The sequence below is a fragment of the Python bivittatus genome, unplaced genomic scaffold (genome assembly GCF_059951505.1).
Source record: "Python bivittatus isolate LINGU-HERP-01145 unplaced genomic scaffold, Pbiv_v1 ctg000700_np1212, whole genome shotgun sequence".
NCBI lineage: Eukaryota > Metazoa > Chordata > Lepidosauria > Squamata > Pythonidae > Python > Python bivittatus.
Window position 1 is genome coordinate 67,884,525 of NW_028277098.1, and position 17,111 is coordinate 67,901,635.

General features: G+C 37.9%; 1 protein-coding gene and 1 long non-coding RNA gene across 2 annotated transcripts in view; one reads left to right on the forward strand and one right to left on the reverse strand.

The window, feature by feature from the left end:
- The first annotated feature begins 14 nt into the window (after window positions 1–14).
- LOC148214237 (uncharacterized) overlaps window positions 15–17,111 on the forward strand; it is a 33,168-nt gene continuing 16,071 nt past the window's right edge. Inside the window, exon 1 of the long non-coding RNA XR_015798487.1 lies at window positions 15–148. This is a non-coding gene — a long non-coding RNA (uncharacterized LOC148214237). The remainder of the gene's footprint in view (window positions 149–17,111) is intronic.
- The window catches only part of PPM1J (protein phosphatase, Mg2+/Mn2+ dependent 1J), a 32,003-nt gene continuing 19,492 nt past the window's right edge, over window positions 4,601–17,111 (reverse strand). The window contains exons 5-10 of the mRNA XM_025163005.2: window positions 14,953–15,037; window positions 11,385–11,503; window positions 10,864–10,927; window positions 9,073–9,180; window positions 8,001–8,152; window positions 4,601–6,629 (exon numbers count right to left, since the gene is read on the reverse strand). Of these exons, the coding sequence (XP_025018773.2) occupies window positions 6,482–6,629; window positions 8,001–8,152; window positions 9,073–9,180; window positions 10,864–10,927; window positions 11,385–11,503; window positions 14,953–15,037 (676 nt within the window). The 3' untranslated portion in view covers window positions 4,601–6,481. The remainder of the gene's footprint in view (window positions 6,630–8,000; window positions 8,153–9,072; window positions 9,181–10,863; window positions 10,928–11,384; window positions 11,504–14,952; window positions 15,038–17,111) is intronic.

Below are 17,111 nucleotides of genomic sequence, written 5' to 3' on the forward strand. Positions count from 1 at the left end.
AGGATCGGGTCAGGCCCGGTGGCGAAAGGGGCGTGGGACCTGTCGCCGGGCTCTGCTTGAGTCACGCTTCAGCAGGGCAGCGGCACATCCCCGAAGGGGATTTCCTTAGAGCGGCCGCGCATAGGCTGAATGGCCTTTCCGGACGCCAGTGAGTAATGCCGGCCGCGCAACTCGGGGAAGGAGAGTGGAGAGTAAAGCCCTGTGCAGTCTTTCCCTCTTAAGAAGTTGCTTCTAACTTGTTCTCATAGCCAACCCGCAGGTGGAGAGGAGGGAACGGCCGTTCCGCGGTTATCAGGGAGGTGTGATGGAGACTAAGCGCCCCTAACTTTGCTTAGACCCCTAACACAGGTGGAGTTTGCACGGGAAAGTGTAGTGCTGCAGTTTGAGAGTTGGTAACAAGCAAAATTCTTGTTTTATCTCTTTGTGGACATCCACGGTTTGAAAACAAGTGATACTCTAAATGGGAAAAATAATGTAATGTCTGGTCGAGTCATTCGTTGTGTTTTGGAAGTTTCAACAATTCTTGGAGAAGTGAGTCAGGTTAGGGTGAAAAGTAGCAGTTGCTAGTGCTGAGAGCCAAATACATTCACAAGATCTTTTCCTGTGCCCCACTGCAGAACAGATAGGATTAAGCATGCAAAAATCGGCACTAAAATAATTTTTTCTTCCACACACATTGCACTTCTGTGAAAAACTATGTAATGCCAACACTTTTGGTTATAGGAAAGATGCCCATCTGAGCATGGGGATGAAGCATAAACATCAAACCCTCAAGCAAGAGTGACTATGTAGAAAATGACACACACTGTTACAGCTTTTCCAGTTGTGGAGTCCTTGGTGCTCTCTGAGCTTGATTGTTTGCTCACTGACCTTTCATTACCTGACTAAGTAACATCATCAGTGCTAGTGAGTGTGGGATTTCCTCCGTTTATATACAGTAGCTTGCCCTGCTAGTGTTGGTGGGGGGTGGGGGTTTTCTCCTTGGTAGTTCCTTGATTAGGGTATTGTTTTCTGCTTGATGTTTTGTCTGGTGTTAATCCCTGCATTTCCAGTTGATTGGCTTATCCTGTAAAATGACTCAGCTTCAGCTGGTACAGAATGCACTACCCTACTAAGTTCTTCCACTTCTTCCACTTGTATGGCTGCCCAACTCAAAACAACTCTGGCCAGCTTGCAAACAAATTAAAAACAATAATAAAAACAGCATGTAACAAATCAAGTAAAGCAAATGGGCAACTATGGATGCCCATCAATATACTATAATGCCCTCGAGAGACAGACTCAGTCAACCTGGGAACAACCAAGTCTTCAGAGCCTTTCAAAAGACCTGAAGGACCAGGATGAAATCTGAATGAAAAGTTGCCTCTTTTGGTTCTACCTGGAATTGGAGAAAGCATGGCTCATTTTCCCTTCTACTGAAATCTTGAGAGCTTTGGAATAAGAACACAAAATCTTGCGAGATTCCAAGCAAAAGTGCAAAAATCCTGCATGATTTGGCAATCTTCTAATATTTTAGTCATGTTTAAAAAATAGTTTTATTTTGCTCTGGAAAGTGAGATCTACAGCATTCTCATGAACTACCAGTGGTCCTTAAACCACATGGTAGGAGCTACTGGAGTGAGCACAATAAATGCCCAGTATTCAGATGTATTCTTTCCAAATAGTACTTTGGAGGTGGCATGATATTGCTTCCTGTTTCATGCAAACATACATACAAACATCAAAATGTTCCTAGGTAGGTTCCTACAACCTGCTAAGCCACAGTATGTTTTAGGTTTGGCGCATTGTGTTATATAAACACAATTACTGGTGAGTTATGGTTTATACCTATTTGAATTTAGCTTTTTCTCAGATGGGACCCTCCAGCTCAACCATAAGTATGGCTCCATACTGGTTTCATCTGTGGGTTAATGGGAAGACAGATTAGCCTCATCATGACCACCACCATTGCTGTTGTAATTCCTTAGCTGTTACTGAAACAGCAGGAACTGGCGCTTTGTGGGATAGGTCATTGATGAGTCCACAGTATACTTTTGATACGTTTCTATAGTTTTTGAGTGGGAGCATTGCATCGTCACTGAATTTCATTGATAGTTGATTGATAACTGCAGATTGCATCCTATTAGTATATCTGTATGTATTGAGTGGTGTCATCTTTCATTAAGGATCGGTGTCTCAGTTTACAATAAAGGAACAAATGAAAGTGAAGAAATAATTCATTTCATAACAAAGTCTGAAAGAAAAATATTTCCATCTGCTTCTTTTCCTATAGGGAATCTTCAGACATTAATTGGAATTTGATACCCCAATGAAAATAACAAAATTTCTCCAGAGGTCAGGCTGTTTTCATAATAAGCTACGCTTGCCAACGCTTTAGTCAATTAACCAAATTTTCTGGGTTTGTACAATACACTGAACCACTAGCTTGACTAGTATAGCACAACAGGCAAAAATGTGGTTGGCTAGTTTGTGACTCAGTAGCCTGACTATGTATTGAGAGTTATCCTCCTGCTCAGCTTGTCCTCTGCAGAAAGAGTACAGTACTCCTAACTTGTACAGGCTGGAAGAATGTTATGCAGCAACTGAAAAAAGAGCTTTACAGTGATCCATGGCTCCGAAAAGGGACTAGCAGAATTTCACAGACTGGAGAGAAGGTTGAAGTGTGAGAGAAGCATTCCCAGAATTAACCTTGGGAAGTCTGTAAAGGCCAAAAGCAATTCAACCAAGTAACACTACTGCCCTCTATTGGCTACTCCCATTTTCCAGATTTTTTTCCATCTCTGACAAGATTGTTCTCATGAACTAAAATAAATAGTATTCATCTATTTTAATGGAATGACTAGATAAGAACTTGAATAAAGAAATGCAGTAAAAACATAGGATGAGGTAGAAATGTTTAAGGTAGGAAACATGAAGTTTTCATTACCTTAATATTTAATAACCTTAACATGACCATTTCTGCTAATAGGCCGAGGCACAAGGTTAAGATACTTTATGTATTCATATAATTGGGGTCCACTGAAGTTGCTATTCACTTTCAAGGCACACAGTGAAGAGAGACACGTTTCAGACAACCAAGAGCTGATGCAAGAGTATGTGAGCATCTCTCATTCTGATCAGGGTCAGTAGAGCTGGAATATAGTCTAAAACATTGTTTCTCAACCTTGGCAACTTGAAGACGTGTGGACTTCAACTCCCAGAATTCCCCAGCCAGCAGTCTAAAACAATGTCCTACTTATGTACATTTACCAGTTCTGCATTGTCTTGTACAACTTGATTGAGCAGTTTGTTCCAGTTCTAATTTTGACAATACAGCATTGTGGTTGCATTAGCAGTCTCACTAGCAATACGTATGTCCCAACCTTTCCCACATTGCTGTTTTCCTACTGTGGGGATAACACTCTCTAATTCATACATTCTGGCTGGATATGGCAGGAGCTTGATGGCAACAGATTAGAAAAAGCTGGCATACATTAATATAGCAATAATGTGATTATAATCAAGTACCCATGCACATAATTTTATCTGGAATCTCAGGATTTCATTAAGGTAGCTAAAAATAATCCAGGAATTGTCACAACTACATCCTTTCAAAATGTTCTCCTTCATGCAATAGCCATGTTTCCAAAGAGAATGTAACTAAGTTTACTTTGCATCTAGTCAGGGATGAAACAAAGGGAAAACACATACTTGTATGTTCCAACTACACTGTGCATATCAGTAAATTTCTTAGACTTAGTAGTTGGGAGGGGTAGTAGCAGGAAGTCAAGGAAGTATATTTTGTTTATTGCAGGGCAACAAACCCACAGTTGCCTCTCTCTGTACATTCAAGGAGCAGTCACCCAACTCTCATTGTATTTGTTTAGTGCAGGGTCTTCTAAACATTGTGAAATATTTTTTAAAAAATTAGGTGTTCCACTTAAATGTTATTTTCACTGTAAGGTTGTCCTTATTCCTAATTTTGTCCTGATCATAATGTATAAGAACTTTAGGTTTTTTAATGTGACAAACAAACTATGTGTTCCAGAGAATTGTCAGGGAGGTTTAAACAGTCAAGGAAGAGGACTACCACTTCTGGACCTATATTCTTCCAGTGTAATTTGCGAGCTGCACTGAACCAAAAACTAGCCAATCACATTTTAGCCTAGTATGAGGTGTGAACCTGGTCCATCGGTCAGTTTATGATTCAATGTGCTATGGCAACCCACAGAATTGGATAAATTGAGTAACTAACAGTTCAATTAACTATGGGTTGCCATGTCAGGTGAATTTGAGTCACTGAGTGGCAAAATCTGAGCTGGAATTCTACTTTATATTCATTTGCATGTCACAAAAGCTCCCCCTGCATTTGCTTGAATGCATGTAGATGAGCCCATGCTATAGACAGAGTACACCAAGGATGTGGGGATACAGCCACCATGCATAGCTCTGACTTCCCACAATGTGAATTCTGACATGGTCTTAATATTAATACTTGAAGTCAACTAGTGTCCTATCAATATGGGTACACTTGGATGCAGCTTTCATTGTGCCATAACTTTGATTCAGTCACAAGTAAGAGGAATCTAGATGATCTAGTCTTCTAATTATATCTCTGTGGTTCCCAAGAGGTGCATTCACTTTATTTCATCTTTCACAAGTGACATGATACACATCAATCACCAGAAAGTGACAGCAGGTCAAAAGAAAAAGAAAAATCAATACCAAAGTGCTTTCCAGTAAGATAATTTCTTGACTAGTTTTTGCTTTATAATGCCAAGGAATACCCACAGTCTTTCACTCTATCCTTTAATCTGTCATCAGGCATTAAAACCTCACATCGTTAACAAGTAAATCAAAGCTTTCATGCTCAATCTTTACATAATGGGGAAGTATTGATATTTACTTAGAAGATCCAATTAATTCAGTGGACCTTATTCCCTAGCAAAAATGGAAAAGATTGTGGCCTAAATGAAATATTCTAAAACATGGAATATAAATAAGAGTGCAAATGTTTTCTTTAAGCCTATAACTGATTTTTAAAGAAATAAGATAAAGGCTAAGGAAAAGAGAAAAAACCCACTCATTTCCAGAGAGATAGCCATGTTACTTTTTGCTATAAATAGGAGTTTTCAAAAGATGAACAAGTTTGTTATTGCATATAGTTTTCATGAATTGGAGGTGATCCATGAAAGCTTCTAATAAATGTGATAGTCTTTAATCTCCCACACATTCTTTTGTTGTGTCTATTATTCAATTGCTCACAACTATATTGCAAGTTGCAGATTGTAAGTTGCTAGGTCCCCTGAACTGAAATAGTTGCCAAGTTATAAAGTATAGCTATCATTGCCTGACAGATTTAAATCTGTGTTGAATATGCTTTATTCATTAAGCCAAGAACTCAGGGCTCTGGGCTCCAGAGGTAGAGCTTTCATGAAGAAATTTTTGAATGTTCCATAGAAGAACACAGGTGAACAGACTAGAAATAAATCTCTTCCACAATGTTTACTTCTATAGATGTAGTTCTCTCTCAGGTACCTATTTGCAACCCCCTATCCTGCAGAAGATTTCTCCATATTGTTATTTAAGGCTCAGTTGTTGACCTAGCTCATCAGAGATGTTCCACCACTTTGTGGAGGAAGAGATACAACACTGGATTTCCCCAACAATATTTTCTATGGTGGGAATATGTTGTACCCATCCACTGTCATTCAGAGGAGGTTCTCCTGTAAAATTAGCAAATCTTGCTGAATTATGTACAGTATCTAATATGACTCAGAAAAATCCCTGCAAAATAAATGATATTTTTTAAATGAATGCTTACTTAGTATTCACCCTGAATCCAACATTTCACCTCAGAGTGAAAGTTGCATATGCTGCCTGGGAGAGGTTTGAGAAATAATAATCAACCAGTCAACAACACTTACTTGACATTTCTTTAGCAATTCACACATGACTAGTTGCCAAGGTAAGACAGGATATATTCTAGACAAGTAGGCACGATTGCCATTCTGAATCAGAATGAGGTGGTCCTTGGCATCTGGCAAGTGAACTTGAGTTGTCCCTTTGTAGTAATGGGAGAAAAGAAGGAAATATTTACAAATGATTCAGTACTGTAATGGATCAAGGATACTCCAGGACTAAGAATCAGTATGAAGACCATTTCCATGACAGTGGAACAAAAAGTTTTCTTTCCCTGGGATCACACCCCAGATTTCATGCAGCCCTTAGAATCAAGGATTTCCTAAGGGTTTCAAGAACGTATAGTAGTAATCCTCGAGAGGCTTTGATTTGGGCTATGTCTCACAGCTCTCAGATATAGCAAGCTTGAAAGAGATGACAGCTGGATGCAAACTGCAGTCTTACGATTTGGGTTTTCTAATCCACATCTGAAGACTTGAGGAACAAAAATATTTCAACACCAAGGGAATCTACAGCCTTCAGATAAGTTGCATTTTTTACAGTTTTGTATCAAGAACTCTGTGCCCTGGAGACTCAAGGTTCAGGAATAGTTTCCTGGACCACCCAGGGGAATAACAAAAACAGAAATATCATCTCCAGAACCCAGTTTGTCATTGGCCAGCCTCCAGCCACGGTCCTTCAGAACCCCTCTTGACCGCATCACCAACTCCTGGGCTGCCATGGTATATCTGGAAGGGAAAAAAGCCCATGATTATTATTCACATGGAAATTGCAAGAGATCTACAGCAGTAGGATATATTATTATTGAAGTAAATATTTATAGGTATACTGCTTATACAATAACCATCTCATAATATTTTTTAATTATTTTAATAATTATTTATACAATACCATCTGCCTTCAGCCTCAGATTTTTCATCCTCTTGGTCTCTCCTTCTTTTTAGTAATGTTTTTAATTAAGGTTTTATGTATTTATATATTTTATGTTTTTAATGTTTGTTGTGAATTGCCCAGAGTTCCCCCATTGGGGGGAGATGGGTGGTTGAAAAAATTTAATAAATAAATAAATAAATAAAATAAAATAACTTTATTGCTTGACTGTGAAGAGGAAGGAAAAAAAAGAATGGTTTAAAGCTATCCTCTTTTGTGATTTTAACATATGCTGGTAGTAGACCCCAACCAGAAAATAGTTATCAGCAAAAATAATCAGAAACAATTGTGGTAAAATGGATTGAAATATTTGGACTTCATTCAGGGACACCTGAGTCCAAACCTCTACAATATCATGAAACAAAATACTTGATTCATTTCAGCAGAGGACAGTTGCAAGGTGACAGTGGAGGGAACCCCATGTATAGCATAGGCTTTGCAGAAATGTGAGCTATTAAAAGTAGCCAGTGATGAAGACTGCCTCTGCAGTGAATTGCCTATGTATTTTTACAAAAAGCAGAATCAAAAGTCTAATAAGCAAATAAATAATTAAAACAAACAAGCAGTAAGAAGTGTTTCCATTTTAATATTTGAAAGAGACCTACCCATTTATTGATCTGCTTATAACATGAAAAGCTGGAAAAAAACCTTTCAGATTAAAAAAAAAAAGTCATGGAAGGTTGCAGTCATGAGTAGAAGATTGGGAGTGAGGAAGAAAGCTGATTAATGTTTTCATCCGCCTATTTTTCTTCTCAAAAATACATTGCCAAGCAGTTGCAATTACATCTGTGAAGTCCTAAATATGTGAGTAACCTTGAAAACAGTACTGAATAGAATTTTGAATGAGATTAAGGGAACATCCCCTCTCCCCTGTTGAATGCTGCAGACTCTAGAAGCTCTCTCTTTCTCTTTCTCTTTCTCTTTCTCTTTTCCTTCTTCCCTCCCTCCCTTATTTTTGATTTTTAGTTAGTAAAATGTATATACATTTATATACAAAATGTAATTTCCTCCAAGTTACATACTTAATTCAATATGGTGTCCCGATGGTGAGCAAAACAAAAAGCACAAACTAAAATTGACAGTAAGGGAGAATTTCAGAAAGGAGGATTCTAGCCAGTGAATAGTGTTATTCCCAACACTTGGAAGAAAGGAAATACTGCTCTACTCACCTGCAAGGATCATTGGGTTCATAGCCCATCAGTACATCAACAACCACAGTGGCTACCTCTTGATCACTAGTAACATCCCAGAGGCCATCAGTGCCCAGCACCAGCACATCATCAGGGCAGTGCTCATATTGGGTGAGATCATAAATGTGCACCTGCAGATAAACACAAAGATGCAGCTTTGTTGCTATGAATCTGCATTGCAAAGAAGATACCTAAGGGACCACTATCATTATGAACCTGCCCATTAAAAATGGTAGGAATTCCCACAGGTTTGAACTTACCAAAAACATGAATGGGGAAGAAAGAACTTGAGGTTATTGGGTTTTTAAAACTTAATATTGGAGAAAATGGAACAGATTTCTCCATCCTTATTGGCTGATTAATAAAAATGGGAAAGTATTTTAAAGATAACTTTGTTTGAAGATTCCCAGTGGAACAACAATTCTCCTAAATTTCTCCCAATGGACATGCCCAGAACTTTCCAGAGATCATGAATACCTCATAAAAGGACTATGTTTATTTTAAACATTTCTATGCTGCTTCCCATTAAAAGAAATCCTGAAGTAGTTTACAATTAAAGAACATACTTTGTATCAGAAAGAAAACACAAACATTCCAATATATTGTCCTTAAAACAGACAACAAAGGGGAAGCTTATCTTTAAGGCAGGGGAGGGCAACCGATTTAGGATTTTCTCTCACACCAGGGGGCCACAGGGGGCATAGGGAGAGATGTCATGACATTATCAGATGTAGTGGGGACCAAAGTTTGCAACCAGATTATCTGCATTTGTGGCAGATTTAAATTTCTGGTTTAAGGAGCACATTTTGCACCTTAACCCCCTGTGCCAGAAAGTGTCCACATTTTTTGTCCCTGCCCACCTGAGAAGACCTGAGGACTGAAATTCATGACTAAATAATAAGTAAATGTGGAAGATGACGCTGATGTAAAGAGTTGCATTAGTTGAGTTCCATAGTTTTCAAATCCCGTCCACCTCCAGCTTTGTTTACACACACACACACACAATGTAAATGTAACTCCAGGACCAGACTATTAGTTCCGATGTGCTCACCTCTGGAATGCAAGATAAGAAAGGCTTAATGTGGATGTTAGAGTTGTAAACTTTCAGATCATGGTCTCCTAAGCCTCGAGTTACCCCAATGGTTGCCATCATTCGAGCCTAATTAGAAATACAAGTAGCTGACAAAAACTTGATGCAATACAAAGACACTTACTCAATCCACATTGTTAGAAATAAGGTTTGTTAGTGCAAAACACTGGGAGACTAAAATATCTTTCATTGGATTAATGGTATTTAAAAGTCTGAAAAGTTGCTCTATCTACAAAATCAAAGCATGAAAAAAGCATTAAGAAACTCTATCATGAAGGAAAAATGTATTCAGATCTGGTCACCATATATTTAGTTTATTAACCATGTTTTCTTAATCAACTATCTTCAGCTCCAAAAAGTCATTTGGGAAAGCCATATTAAACATAGATGTTTAAAGTTTTATATTACTCCTTAAAGATAATACTGTGTATGTATTCACATATATACTTTCCTTTCCTTTTATTTTTCCCAGATTTATTTTTCTTCTTAATACTTGTATTATTTTAAGTTGCTCATTGTTCCCCATTTCATTTCTTCAGTAAAAAATGCAAACAATCCATAAACAAGATGCATCTATTTAGTACCAAAACATTAATCCCATTCAAAAAAAAAAAAATTGCTGACACTAAAACTGTAACATAAAACTGGTATTTAAGATTGTATTACATTTTTCATAAACTGGAACAACTGTAGACTTGAGTGATTAAACAAAATGGATATATACCTTACAGGCCTTTAAATACAGCACTGAGGCCTAAGGATCACATTGTGCTACCCCAAAAACGCTGGATGTAATCGTTACATCCTCTCCAACATTTGCCACTGAATTTTAATTTTTAATATGACAGAAGGGAATATATTAAATAGGTAAGGAATAATTATATGAACTAATCTAATGAATGTGATTTAGTTTTTTGTCCTGGCTCTACCCATTTTTTTTTCAATCTGGATCTCAGTGTGCTACTTGGAAACCAAGTGTGGTTCCTGTCTAAAATAGGCTGTGTATCCTGCTCTAATACCACATCTTTTCTTGTTCTTGTTGAGGCTCACTTTCAGTAGGCTGTTGGAGACCACAGGCGAACTGTGGGTGAGATAAAGATAGCTATTTGTTGAGGGCATAGCAGGAAGCAAGTAGCACAACTCCTTCTCTTCTTCCCTTTCCACCATCCTTCTTCTACCTCTTTCCCTCTGCATCAACTCAACAGGCTACTGGAGGAGGAGTAAGTTCCTCTTACCAGGAGTCTAGACTTAAAACTCTCAGAAGTTTTTGAAATTATTGCAAGAGTTCCAAGAACCCAAGGCCTCAGGATGCAAGGCTCAGTAGGTATCAGACAAACATCCTTCAAAGCAAACATAATATGAGATCTGAACATTAGGCCTGTGCAAATTGGTTTCAAGCCAATTAATTGATTCAACAATTCAAATTGGATCAATTTAAAGGGTTAATCCTAGGATATGAATAGGACGGATTTGATCTGAAACAAAATATATTCAGGGCATGTACAAATCTTTTCATCATCTGAATCAAATCATTCAGTGGGATTCAAGAAGTCAGTATGAGACATCAAATTGAAGTTTCATCAAACTGAACTTCAGTGACAAAGATTTGCATAACCTGGTTCCAATTCCATTATCCCACAACCAGACCTCCCCCTACCCCCCATATATCTGTTTAATCTAACATTCTCTCTATTTACTGAAAATGAACAGCTCTCCACTGCTCAAAGACTTCCATATTGGTTTAGCTCTTACTTTTTTACCCTCTCCATATACAAGTGGAAACTTCACGTCATCTTCTTCTATCCTTTTATATGCCCTAGTTAGAAAAGGAAACATATACAATAAAAGGCCATGCAGAAGGTTACCATCCCCTCAGATATGTTAGATTTAGAAAACTTCCAATTGCTGAAGGAGAAAATGCTCTAGTGAATCTCTTCTACCTATAGCTAGAAAAAATACAGCCCAGGTCAGCAGTATTTCATTTATGTAATTTCCCCAATGTATGCCCATGTAAACATATATATGCTTCTTTCCTCCCACTGTTTTCTTAATCAAACAGATTTTTTTGTTGTTGTTGTTGGAAATATTGTATCACTGGGAATCTTCCTCAAACAATCTTCACTTATCTCAGACCTTAGTTTCATGTCAGAAAGGAAGCAAGAAGGCGGCCTTGGAGCGTCTGAACTGGCTATGATGATAGAAACAAATTATCTTGTCTTTCTGATTGGTGTTGAGAATCAGCATGGTTTAACTCAAATGAAAAGAGAAGTTACCAGCCATTCATGTTTTGGTCCCTATATAACATCTTCTTTCCCACTTCCTTCTGTTGTATCCTTCGAGGAAATTCGAGGTAGGTAAACTCATTTCCCAGTAATTCAGGCCTCAAATAGCCCTATGAGAAAAAAGAGAAAGTTTAGCCAGGAGAATCTTTGAAACTTTTCCATCAAAACAACAGAAAGCCAAGCAGGTCCCATTTTCCACAGTGTCCTCATAAAGGCAGCGCTAAATAACAGAATCTCAGAAACCTCGAACAACTATACATAAAGGCAGGGACGTATTCAACTGTCTTATGCTGAGATGTTAAAATTTACTTAAGGGTCCCATCTTATTTCCCTTTGCAGTCAGCTACTACATACTGTCCAAATCAACATGAAAATGGAGGATCAAAGCATCCATTCTTCACCTAAATACAAGCTAAAGCATGAGTAGCTGAACCTGTCTCATGCTCAAATGGGTCATCAGGCCTTTTCCAGACTAAAATAGAAACAGAAGTTGAAACTAGTAAGACACATTTTATAAGAAACAGTGGCATATACAAATATTTGGCATAGTGGCAACAAGATTTCAGTACTCCAGCCTGGATCCTGTACTCTGCCCAGAGAGAGCTGCCAATTTAATACAAATTCCGCTTATGGGAATGTCTCTGGTTATGTGTGTGTGCATGTGGACATCTACCTACCTACTTACCTACCTATATGAAGGGGAAACCTGCATTTCAAAGATAGGTTTGAGGTTTGTTGTTCTTTTATCCTGAAAAATGAAGATATTTTCTCTAAATTCTTGCTCTAGCTATTCTAGGCTGGGCTTGCTCTTCAGAGGTGGTTCCATTATTGTTAACATCCCAAAAGAGGCAATTATTTACTAAGCTAGCAATGGAGGGCCAAAAGGAGATAAGAGTAGGATTTGAGGAGTGAGGCATGGGGAAAAGAAATACAGGGAAGAAATTGGCAGGAGAACTTGTGCGGTTTTTGTTTTCTGCTACAAAAAAACACCACTACTGAAAATTACAAGAGGCTTTGCTCTTTCAAGATCCTGGATCACATTGATAAGGCTTAACAGACTGTCAGTCTGGCATAACAAATGACTTAAGCTATAAAAGGGTTTTGGCACAAAGTGATCTGCTCCAGCCTGGGGAGAAATGCAAGATGGGCTCCCTGCTGCTCAGTTTCTTTACACAGCCAGTTGAAGAGGATCCCTTACTCAGAACAATTTCCTCTTTTCCAAGGCACTGGGGCCATTTGGATATAGAACAGCAAATAAGATTCGGCCTGGCGTTTTGCTAAGGAGGTAGGCTTGGAGGCTGGAAACACGAGCCAGCAACACCCCAAGGCTATTCATGCTTCATAGATTTTGTCTGATTGTAAACTGCCTTGAGTCCCAGGAAGTAAGTGCTGTATGGTATTTTGCATGAATGAATCCATCTCACTGATCCTTCAAGGCAAATCCTGTTATATTCAGACAACTTAACAAAACTAAAAACTGTTCCTTAGAGTGAAAAGCAACTGTGTGTGTGCATCACTATGACAGGTGTGCTTATCCTACAGTTAGTACTTCTGCCTTCTATCACTTCTCATTTTCAGACTAGCCCTAAGCTGTTTTTCTCTTGAAAATATGACCCCAAGATTTTAAAATGTAATGCATCATTGTTAAGTATAGTCCCATTTTCACTGCCATTAAAACTGAGAGCAGATAGCAGCTTACCGTAGACAAGTTAGAGAGAACGGATATTTGAGGATCCCAGGATTATTCTTGAGCCTTCATTTGAAGCCCACCCTTTTCCCTGGAATGCCTTTTCTACATTGTTAAATGTATTTGTGGATTTTATGTAGGCAGGCAAAGCATGCAGTTATTTTTACTGAACAGAGCTTAAAGCAATTTGGAGATCATTATTCTTACAAAGCTCATTCTACCAGGGACTCTGGCCAAAGGAGAAACAGCATTAATTATATGAATGTAATTAAGTATACATTTCTTTAAAAAGTAATAGCTGCCATGGGAGCCTGAGTAACGTTAGGCATGCAAAAACTGGGAGTCAGAGTTTAACCCTTTTCCCTGTGTGATCTCAGCAAAAGAGTCTATTCCAGAACTGGGGAACAAAGTCTTTATGGAGCTAATGGAATTTCCTGACATTACAGAGAAATAGGATTTCCTCCGGGGCAATAGGTATGTGTTTGCAGGGGGAATGTCCATTACTCCTGTCCTACATGAGAGATGCTGCTTGGACCTCTCCTAGTTGTATTTTTTAAAAAAGCATTAAAATTATAAAAAAGTTGTTTTGAGTTCATCTCTCTGTCTCTCATACCTTCATCAAGAGAGTTGGAAATATGGAAATAAGATAGATATATGGATATGTATACATCTATTAGCTGCAGCAGCAGGACAATTGGTACAATCTTCAGTTAATTGTAAAATCTGTAAAATCTCTTGTATACTTAGACTGTGCTGGTGTGTTACATTGTTTAGTAGGAAGGCTATTATATGTCTTAAGTACTATTTTGGATATATTTGTTTGTTCTCTAAGTGCTGTGACTCAACGAGTCTTCAACATAGGATAGGAAAAGAAGACTGATGTTAGAATGTTCCTTCTATAACACTGTTTCTCAACATTGGCAAATTTAAGATGCATGGACTTAAACTCCCAGAATCTCAGCTGGCTGGGGAACTCTGGGAATTGAAGTCCACACATCTTACAGTTGCCAACATTGAGAAACACCACTTTACAATAATTACAGTATACTTTCCACATCTCAACTATTTCTTCAGAGTATTCTGAGACTGGCTGAATCATGAGTTTTTAGAACTCTATTTTAAAACTTAGCTTTTCTTTTGCAATCAATGATTACAAACAATATTCTTATTATGGGCATCCATGGGAGGCAAGGAGGGGAAGTGAAAAAAACACACATGACAACATTATCCCACAAGTGTCACAACTTATGCACTTGAGTCATCATATGTCAAGAGCCAAGTATATAACTGCAGCATTTACAAGATGCTTTCACTGTGTACATGTCATTATTTTGGAGTCACTGTGGTTTGCTGTGGATGCTGCTAATTCTTATACTTTATAAGGTTACAAGAGCATGTATAGCTCTGGTATGTAGTCTTAAACCTCTGCTAAATAAGGAAATTAAATAGTAGAGGCAGATTCATAGTACAGTTGACAGACTTTCTATTTCTTTACAGTCATTTGGACTGAGATGGGCAGCTATAGAAATTGCATAAATAAAATAAATTAATACAACAAATGCATCCATATCGTATCCCAAATGGATTCTGAAAATCCCTTAAGCTTCAAAAGTGATTGGCCATGGTATATGCTAGACAATGTTATATAAGAAACACAAACACAATAACCTTGGGCATATGAAACGGGTTTGCATTTCATTGGTTGTTCAGTTTGGCTTTGCCTTGCAAACCTTGTTTCAGTTAACCACTATGAGCTCTGATGATCCTGTTTGTACAGAATTGTTTCTCAAGGGTATACCTGGCAATGTTTGGTGGTGGTAGTGGTGGTGATAGATTAAAAATATATCAGATAGAAAGAAAGTTCTTTCTTACTAAAAACTGTAGCCTTTGCCTCTCTGTCTCTGGAGTAAATTCCCTGGACATTGGAATGATTTCCCCATTACGGATGACAATGGCCCTGCAATGAAACATGCAATGATGACATTAGAGAGAAAGAGAGGGAGATGGCAGAGGAAGTGCAAGCAGCAGATACACAAGAGGGCAAAGAGAAGCAGGGTTAGGTAAGAACCATTTGGTATGCCACCATTGCCATACAGAGAGAGAATCTCTGGGAAGGAGAAAAATATGGATGTCGTCTGGGCAAGTAATGGCCAGGGATCTAAGTTTTCAGATGCTCTAAGGCTTCCTTGCCTGTGAAGCCTGTTTCTTGTTGATGGAAGAGGATAACAGCATTATGTTACACCTGCAAGCCCAGAAATCTATTGATGAAAGTTTCCTTCCTTCCCTTCTTCTGGATGAAATTGTTTACTGTAGCTTCACTCTTATTTTATTTCTAGATTTTAAATTTTTCCTGCCCCTTCCTAAAATCTGAAAGTAGATTAAAATATTTATTACTGTATGCCCCAAATCACTCTATACGCATGTTGAAGTGACTTCCTGAAGTCCTTTCAACAAGACTCATAAATGAGTGCAGATATGAACATACCATCCTAGTAGTCTTGTGCCTGTGCACAGATGGGACCCCAGACATAGTTATTAAAGACTTTCTCCCCACTTAGCATGGAAGATATATCTAATAACATAGGTTCTGACTGATATTGGTGCAATATGCTAGCTCAGAAACTATAAAGGTCAAGGAAATGCTAGGTAGCCTGTTTCTTTAACATACCTATTGGGTTAATGCCAGGTTTCAGTGAATAGGACAGATCTTAGGTGTGACTAAAGAAAATCCAGAGAAGGAATACTGACACAGCATAATGAAAAGCAGCCATACTTAACTTATTCATATTCTATAGTAACAATTAAGCTGAATTACCAAGCAATGTTAGTTACCTGTTCTGAGAGGAAAGGTGTTCCTTGTTCAGACAGATAAGGAAGCAGAGGAGGAGGAAAATCAGTCTAAGAAACTAGGGTTCAGAAATAGTGCTGAAAGGATGGAGGGGGACTATGAGAAGAAAAGTATGGCCAGAATAATGGGTCACATCATGCAAACTCTAGGAGACCCAAATGTTCAGATGTTCTGATCAACATATAATGTAAAATATGATTATCCACACAAATATACACACATACAGGGGTTTTATTTTTATCTTTTGGTAATATTACATATTGGAATCTAGCATCTAAAAAGGTTGCCAAGCCCTGTGCTCAGCTATAAACCATTCTTTACTAAGTACAATTATCTCTCACACATAATGACCAAGCCAAAAACAATTAAACAAAATTATGGTTTCATACAATACTGGTTACAGAATTGTACTGTGCTTCTTGGGTTGGAGGTCTTCATCTTAAACTACCAAAGTTTCCACATTTGATTATGACCTTTAAAAGCCTGATTCCATTCAACAATTAAAACAAGTTCTTATTAATTATTCTGACTTGATGAAAAATTTGCATCTCACTGAAATCTTGAAAAAAGAACTTGTCAAAGGTGTGTGTTTACTGCTCCCTATTAGTACAAGCTCTACTCATCGCAATGAATGAGGAATAGCACCAGTGCATTTTTCTCTATCTTGTTATTCACTTTTGTAGCCTTCGCCAAATGATACTGTACTTGTAACTCCCATCATCCCCAGCTAGTAATGTATACAGTACACCTGGAAGTTATCACTTTGGCACACAGAAGAAGGTATTGTTTTTTCCAATTCAAAACCCCAAAGCAGACTAACCAAGAACTTTGGATGCAGAATATAAGACTCAATGGGGAAACAAAGCTTCTATTAATTAATTCCAAAACTATTCCAGAATCCTTATCCTAATTACAGTAGCATCAATGCTTCATTTTGATTAATTGATAATCCAAAAATCTAAACATTTTAAGTCAGTAAAAGACATTTAACAAGCACTTAAATTATTATTTGATACCTAAAAATAGTAATACCCTAGATTTAGGACTGAATTACTAAAAACAGTTAAAACAATAGGCACTGTATTAAGGCAGTATCTGCAATAAAGACTAAAATAACTTTAATGATTATTCTTTAATCATCCTTACTTGTGAAAGATCTCAACAACAGAAGGAGTAATGACAC